This window comes from Nerophis ophidion, linkage group LG18, assembly GCF_033978795.1.
Source record: "Nerophis ophidion isolate RoL-2023_Sa linkage group LG18, RoL_Noph_v1.0, whole genome shotgun sequence".
Taxonomy (NCBI): domain Eukaryota; kingdom Metazoa; phylum Chordata; class Actinopteri; order Syngnathiformes; family Syngnathidae; genus Nerophis; species Nerophis ophidion.
This window is the reverse complement of record NC_084628.1, coordinates 10,752,948-10,761,686: the sequence shown is the minus strand read 5'-3', so window position 1 is coordinate 10,761,686 and position 8,739 is coordinate 10,752,948. Positions and strand designations below refer to the sequence as shown.

Sequence of the window (8,739 nt, the reverse complement as noted above, 5' to 3'; positions counted from 1 at the left end):
TGTCCTTGCTGAGGTCCGAGCGCTCCCTCACGTAGTCCTTAAAGGTGCCCTTGGGCTTGTGGCCGTGCAGCGCCGTGGGGTAGTCCTCCGAGTCGAAGCTGTCGTACGACGGTACTCGCTGGAGGCTGCTGAACGACGACTGGCTGCTCCACGACTGCGTCAGCCGGTCGCAGCTCTCGAAGCTCTCGATGCTCTCGAAAGAATCCTGGCCCCCGAGTTTACCTGCGTTGAAAAAAAGACGGAGAGGAATTAAAACATGGCGTTTTCCTAAAGGATCACTGGCATGGAAATAAGAGTCTGAAACATTCATAGCTAGAGTATCCCATTGGGGTTACATTTTTTCCAAAACTTAAATCCATCCATCCATTTTCTACCGCTTATTCCCTTTCGGGGTCGCGGGGGGCGCTAAAAAATGTCATTTTTGCCTCTTTGAGCTGTAATTTGACCCCCTTAAAATGCTTCAAAACTCACCAAACTTGGCACACACATCAGGACTGGCAACAATTGCGAGCTGATAAAAAAACCAAACTCCAAAACTCAAAATTGCGCTCTAGCGCCCCCTAGGAATACAACACAGACAAACTGCTCCTAGGAAGAAAACAAAGACAAAACTGCTTGTAACTTCCGGTAGGAATGTCAGAGAGACATGAAACAAAAACCACTATGTAGGTCTGACTTAGACCTACATTTGAATAATTAACATACTTTGGCAAAAATCAACAGGAAGCTTGATATTTTCACTTCAATACAACAACTGCATTACTTTCACAATGCATTAAATAGTGTCACTAAGGCATCTTCGACAGTGGGGCTTGGGGGCAGCAGCCCAAGGCGCGCTCGCACCTTCGCACCCTAATTTGACCCCCTTAACATGCTTCAAAACTCACCAAAATTGACACACACATCGGTATGGAGCGGCAGACCAACTTATTAAGCAACCAAACCCCAAAAATTAAAATTGCGCGCTAGCGCCCCCTAGGAAGAGACAAAAAACAGACTGCTTGTAACTCCCGTTAGGAATGTCGTAGAGACTCGAAACAAAAACATCTGTGTAGGTCTGACTTAGACCTACATTTCCAATAAAAAACGTCTATACCCAAAATCAACAGAAATTTTGCAAAAACTCATTTAAAGCAACATTTTCGCAAAAAACGCTATTTTTGCCTCTTTGAGCTGTAATTTGACCCCCTTAAAATGCTTCAAAACTCACCAAACTTGGCACACACATCAGGACTGGCAGAAATTGCGATTTAGTGAAAAAACCAAACCTTAAAACTCAAAATTGCGCTCTATTGCAATTTTTGAATAAAACACAGAAAAAACTGCTCCTAGGAAGAGGAAACAGATAAAACTGCTTGTAACTTCTGGTAGGAATGTCGGACAGACATGAAACAAAAACCTATATGTAGGTCTCACTTAGACCTACATTTTGATAGGTGGCATCTTTCAGTTAAAATCAACAGGAAGTTGGCAATTACCCCTTCAAAATAAAAGTTTTGTAAAAAGCCGTCACCTTTTTCCAGACAAAACTGCTTGTAACTTCTGTTAGGAATGTGGTAGAGACATGAAACAAATACCTCTATGTTGGTCTGACTAAGACCAGGGCTTCAGTCGCGGGGGCAGCAGCCGAAGCGGAGCGGCCAAAGGCGGACCCGACCAACGCTGCTTGCAGCTTTAATTGGATTAGATTTTGTATTGAAAATAAAAATAAAGACATTTAAATATATATATATATATATTTTTTTTTAATAAATCTTTTCTTGCGGCCCAGCCTCACCCAGACTCTGCATCCAGTGGCCCCCAGGTAAATTGAGTTTGAGACCCCTGGTCTATAGTCTGGAAAATACGGTAGCCTTGGTTGTTTGTGTTAGCTGTTGATATTGAAACATTAGTAACAAAACACCACCACAATCCTACAGTAGTTTCTACAATCCTACAGTTGGTCTTTTCACTTGAAACAAGCATTTGGACTCGATTCCCAGTGAGAAAATCACACTGGCTATTTTTAGCCCTGGCAAAGATAAGGGCCTTTCATTGGCCAGACATTAACAAATGACGGTTAATGCAGCACCTCCATTGATGCTCAGATCTTCAGACCACCCCCAAATCAGAGCCATATGTGGGATATCAGTCGTGACCACAAACAAATACTTTCCCACAAGAGCACAAAGCAGGGCTGAGAATTTGAATGGAACTGGTGTGCGACACTGAAGAAATGTTTGTAAAGTCCAAATAATATTCATTTGTGGAGGGAAAGAATGTGTGGTGGATGTTGGCATCACTGCTAATTGGACAGTAAAAAAGATGAAAATGCGTGCCAAAAAAATTAGACCTATTTTTTTTTATACCCACAACCTCAAATGGGAGAGGTCGGGGACAAAAACAAGACCAATGTTTCACCATTAAAGCTATTTAACTATTTGGGGGCAGCGTGGCTCAGATGCTAGAGCGGCCATGCCTGCAACTTGAGGGGTTCCATGTTTGATCCCAGTTTCCTAGTCACATCTGTTGTGTCTTTAGGCAAGACACTACACCCTTGCTCCTGATGGGTCGTGGTCAGCGCCTTGTAGCTCCTGCCATCAGTGTGTGAATGTGGAAATAGTGTCAAAGAGCTCTGAATGTAGTATAAAAGTATAATCTATTCACATACCATAAGACTATTTAAACATGCCCTCTAAATGTTCACAAAAATGGGGAGTACAAATATGCTGCAAAATTGTAATGTTTTTATTTTTAGGATTTTGTTTTGTTTCATGAAAATAGTCAAATAAAAAACTCCCTCCCATACCTTTTTTTATTTAGGTATTTTATAATACATTTATGAATATAATATAGATAATAAAGACAACGTTTTAATTAAAATATAAAAAAATATATTTTATGAACACATTTTGTATATATTTAGTAATGCACTAACTTTTAATTTTTTTTTTCTTCCTTTAAACCAATATGACACAGATAACTTACTGGTTCTTAATACTTATTTATAGCTTCTTTTTTTCAAATTTTTAAAACATGCCCTCGCAATATTTGCAAAAATGGAGGGGGGGGGGGGACAAATCTTGATCTTCACGCTGCAAAAATGTGAAGTGAATTATATTTATATAGCGCTTTTCTCTAGTGACTCAAAGCACTTTACATTGTTAAGCCTAATATCTAAGTTACATTTTTAAACCAGTGAAAGATTAACCCCAAAAAATAAATCAATCAATAAAAAGTTTAATGTTTTTATTTTTGGGATTTTTGTTTTGTTTTGGCTAATATAATAGTAAAATACAAGATTACCTCCACCCCCTTTTTACTTACAGTGGGGCAAAAAAGTATTTAGTCAGCCACCGATCGTGCAAGTTCTCCCACTTAAAATGATGACAGAGGTCTGTCATTTTTATCATAGGTACACTTCAACTGTGAGAAACAGAATGGGGAAAACAATTCCAGGAATTCACATTGTAGGAATTTTAAAGAATTTATTTGTAAATTATGGTGGAAAATAAGTATTTGGTCAACCATTCAAAGCTCTCACTAATGGAAGGAGGTTTTGGTTCAAAATCTCACGATACATGGCCCCATTCATTCTTTCCTTAACACGGATCAATCGTCCTGTCCCCTTAGCAGAAAAACAGCCCCAAAGCATGATGTTTCCACCCCCATGCTTCACAGTAAGTCTGGTGTTCTTGGGACGCAACTCAGTATTCTTCTTCCTCCAAACACGACGAGTTGAGTTTATACCAAAAGTTCTATTTTAGTTTCATCTGACCACATGACATTCTCCCAATCCTCTGCTGTATCATCCATGTATCCATTTTGGTATAAACTCAACTCTTTGTGTTTGGAGGAAGAAGAATACTGAGTTGCATCCCAAGAACACCATACCTACTTTGAAGCATGGGGGTGGAAACATCATGCTTTGGGGCTGTTTTTCTGCTAAGGGGACAGGACGATTGATCCGTGTTAAGGAAAGAATGAATGGGGCCATGTATCGTGAGATTTTGAGCCAAAACCTCCTTCCATCAATGAGAGCTTTGAATGGTTGACCAAATACTTATTTTCCAAGATAATTTAGAAATAAATTCTTTAAAATTCCTACAATGTGAATTCTTGGATTTTTTTTTTCACATCCCGTCTCACAGTTGAAGTGTACCTATGATGAAAATGACAGACCTCTGTCATCATTTGAAGTGGGAGAACTTGCACAATCGGTGGCTGACTAAATACTTTTTTGCCCCACTGTAAGTATTTTATAATATATACAATATTTTCAAAATAAAATAAAAATATATATATTATATATGAACACATGTATATATTTAGTATTACACTTTTGTTTGTTTTGGGTTTGTATTAATCCGATGCGATACAAATAACTTAATCCTTAATTACAAACTAATAACTTACCCATACCTTTTTTTTTTTTTTTTTTTAGATTGAACTGTAGTTTGCGCACACCTATCTTCGTGGCAGCTTCTACGGCGGAGCAGGATTAAAAAAAAAAATGTTGTAGCGATGCGGCCGTTTTAGTAAACTTATAAGGTTTGCTGAGTTCAAGTTAAGATGTTATTTACTGTCCACATTGCACCTGGAAAGTCAGTGGAAAAAGTGCCACACAATCGCTGCCATGTTTGTTTATGGCACAGGTAGCGGAAAATGAGCGCTTGATTCGCTCGCCCTAAGCCACCTACAGCACAGTACGGGTAATCTGACCTCATTGGAGCACGTTCAAAAAATTTTTATGTTATGGGATTTTTCCATATGATGTCATAATTCCTCATAGTTAAAGTCAGCTAAAAAATATATATCGTATTTCCTTGAATTGCCGCAGGGTATATAGTATGCGCCTGCCTTGAATTACCGCCTGGTCAAACTCATGACGTCACGAGTGACACTTCCCCTGTTATCATTTTCAAAATGGAGGAGGCTGATTTCAATACCGGTAATTTGAAATCGCATAAAGGGAAGAAGATTAAGAGCTATTCAGTAGGATTTAAAGTCCAAGCTTACATCACACTCAAATTTTACTGCATGCCTTTGGTAAGTGCCGGAGTGAGAAGAGGTTTTAAAATAATTAGTGCATGCTTACTTTTACGGCATGCCTTTGGAAAGCGTAGGAGTGAGAAGATGTTTTAAATTAATTAGCGTTCCGGCGGCAATTCAAGGAAATATGGTAAATATAATTCGAGGCAACAAAGACAAGTAGTGGTGTGCACAGAAAAACGAACAAAAAAAACTTTCCCTTGCCTCCACCTAAAATAAGAGTGTGGGAGGTAGATGTGCTGCGACCACAAACCAACCAACTTCTTTCTGGTGGCATCAGCACAATAACATGCAGTGACACACGACAGCACACCACCCAAACAGAATAAAAGCCTATTCTGTACTTCATTCTGCGTTCGATGCCCCTCACCTCTGCTCAGGCGTCCCACACACATGTTGTCAGGGGACACCACCTCCTGCTTGATGGAAAAGTAGTCTCCCGGCAGGGGGTTGAGGGGCGTGTCCCGCAGGATGACGGCCGGGTACTCGCTCTCGTATTTGAGCGTCAGCAGCTCCTCCGAGCTGATGGGGTGGAGGGTCTGGTAGGACTCGGTGATGAAGCTGGGCTCGGAGTATTCGGAGGGGGGGACGCACTGGGCGTGCTCGACGCCGTAGCCTGGAGACAGTGGAGGGAAAGCAGAGCAGGAAAGAGAGGAGAGAGAGATCAATCTTTGTGAGCGAGCAGAATGACCATCCCTCATGTGAAGACTAAAACAATTGTGGCAGATGACGCCAAGCTTTCGCTGATAAGCAAGCGTGGAGAATCACTGGGACGAAGCCGAACAAACATGGCCTCCCATCATCTTGCTATCCAAAAGGATTAATGAAATTGTCAGGTAGTATTCAAAAGATCAAGAATGTAGTGAAAAATCAGAAAATCCCAAATTAGGACTGGGCGATATACTCAATATATCGCGGGTTTGTCTCTGTGCGATATAGAAAATGACAATATCGTGATATTCTAGTATACGTTCTCACGTAGTTGCTTTTAGCTACAGGCATTACACTGCATGCGTTTCCCACTCTCTTGTCTCTGATTCTCACAGAGACTTAAAACAAGCGCACTTTCTTACATACGTCACATACTCCCGCGGAGCAGAGAGGTAGCGACATGGTAACATTAGCTGTGATTTTAACGGTACGGTGCGGGTGGTAATACGAGAGAAAGAAGGTGCGAATCTGGTAATAAATGAAGGAATAATTAATTCCCAAGAAAAACAGCACGGGTTCCATTGTCTGGCGGTGGTTTGGCTTCAAACGGGAAGATGTTGAACAATTATGCGGCAAAACCGTTGCTACAAAAAGTAGCACCACTGCTAATGTAGCATCATTTGAAAAGTCACCCGCTAGAGAATGAGTGCTTGAAACTCCGCATGTCAACATTTCTGTTCGGTGCCACACAAACAAAATGCCAAAACAACTATTTCCACATCAACACCGTATGAAAAAAAAGACATACACTATTTGATTTCCTATTATGCAGCTCATTTTTGTGTGACATTTATTGAAATATCTTGCGTGACATCATGCACAAAAGTGCACTTTATTTGTTTTAAACTATTGTAGTGGCGTTTTGTACAAAAAGTGCACTTCAATTTAGTGTTGTTTTGATAAGTCATCTTAGTGACATCATGCACAAAAGTGCACTTAGGCTTGTTTTAAAATGTCTCTGACAATCTTGCACTTTCTGTTTTGGAAATGACATGAATGTTTGTGCCACTGCTTGATAACTGTTTAATAAATACAGTTTTGGTCAGTTGACTTAATTGTGGTTTCCCTCTCTGCTTGAAAGTTTAAAATGAGCATATATACTGATGAAGTATGAAGAAAAATGTTTTAATGTAGACACATAGAATTATATGCATCAAGTGTTCATTCAAGGCGAAGGCAAAATATCGAGATATATATCGTGTATCGTGACATGGCCTAAAAATATTGAGATATTAATAAAAGGAAATATCACCCAGCCCTATCCCAAATTATATTGGGTTGCCCTCAAATACTTTGGAAGAAATGCTAGCATACATGAAATATAAATATCCTCAGATTTATGGCTAATTAGTTGTGAAGTTCCGCCCATTTTAGTTGAAGTTGGGAAATGTCAAATCTTTTAAACTCGACAAGGTGCCACCGTGTGGTAGTGATTGGTGAAATGATATCAAAGCGATACAGTGTGACACTTTAAGTGGGAAAAAAAACATGTCTGATACAGCTGCTGTGTCGCTTGAATGTGAAACACCAAACTGTTTTTTCCGGCTCTCAAGTGACAGCCCGTATTAAACGAAGTCGGGGGAGTAACGCCCTGCGTTTGACATCGCTTTACGTCTTCATCATCCATCTCAATGAAACTCAAGAAAAGGAAAACATTCCAAAGCGTGGGGTAATTTTGATCTTGTAGCACCAACAAATATTCCTGTTAACAATTGGCTCATTGACCAGAGTTTCATGTTCCTTTTTGCGCAGCTACTTGTCAAAAAAATAAATATACAGTACAGGCTAAAAGTTTGGACACACCTTCTCCTCATTCAATGGGTTTTCTTTATTTACATGACTATTTACATTGTGGGTTGTCACTGAAGGCATCAAAACTATGAATGAACACATGTGGAGTTATGTACTTAACAAAAAAAAAGGTGAAATAACTGAAAACATGTTTTATATTCTAGTTTCTTCCAAATAGCCACCCTTTGCGCAGTCTTGGCATTCTCTCCATGAGCTTCAAGCACACCTGTGAAGTGAAAACCATTGCAGGTGACTACCTCTTGAAGCTCATCGAGAGAATAGTAAAAAGCGTGTGCAAAACATTAATCAGATCAAAGGGTGGCTACTTTTGAAGAAATTAGAATATAAAACATGTTTTCAGCTATTTCACCTTTTTTTATTAAGTACATAACTCTACATGTGTTCATTCATAGTTTTGATGCCTTCAGTGACAATCTACAATGTAAATAGTCATGAAAATAAAGAAAACCCATTGAATGAGAAGGTGTGTTCCAACTTTTGGCCTGTAACGTTAAAGTTGAAGTACCAATGATTGTTACACACACAATGTAATCCCTGCATTTAACCCATTCCCTTGTTCACCCCCTGGGAGGTGAGGGGAGCAGTGAGCAGCAGCGGTGGCCATGCCCGGCAATTATTTTTGGTGATTTAACCCCTAATTCCAACCCTTGATGCTGAGTGCCAAGCAGGGAAGTAATGGGTCCCATTTTTAAAGTCTTTGTTCTGACTCGGCCGGGGTTTGAACTCACGACCTACCGATCTCAGGGCGGACACTTTAACCACTAGGCCAAGATACATATATATAAATGAGCCAGCTCCAGCCTGTGGTGCCCAAGACCAGACTTAAAACTAGGGGTGACAGGGCCTTCTATGTGGTCGGCCCTAAGCTCTGGAACACTCTGCCCCTCAGTGTTAGAAATGCTCCCACGGTGGAGTGTTTTAGGTCCTGTCTTAAGACCCAATTTTATTCTTCGGCTTTCAACATTACGTGAGTTGTGTGGTCATGTTTTTTTTTATTTTTTATTTATTGTTTTAATTGGGTTCACCCTTTAAAATCGTTTTTTAATCATTTTTTTAATATTGGTTTTATTTTTTATTCAGTCATTGGTGTAGGTAAGGATATTTGAATATTGTTTTTAATACTGTTGTGCAGCACTTTGGAAACATTTATGTTGTTTAAATGTGCTGTACAAATAAAGTGGAACG

At 39.8% G+C, this 8,739-nt stretch overlaps 1 protein-coding gene across 2 annotated transcripts in view; it reads right to left on the bottom strand.

The window, feature by feature from the left end:
* Window positions 1-8,739, bottom strand: part of ets1 (v-ets avian erythroblastosis virus E26 oncogene homolog 1) — a 146,775-nt gene that overhangs the window by 18,819 nt on the left and 119,217 nt on the right. For both annotated transcript variants that reach the window (XM_061878743.1, XM_061878744.1), the window contains 2 exons: window positions 5,402-5,647; window positions 1-222 (listed from right to left, as the gene is read on the bottom strand). The exon at window positions 1-222 is cut by the window's left edge and continues 39 nt beyond it. In XM_061878743.1, coding sequence (XP_061734727.1) covers window positions 1-222; window positions 5,402-5,647 — 468 coding nt within the window. The remainder of the gene's footprint in view (window positions 223-5,401; window positions 5,648-8,739) is intronic.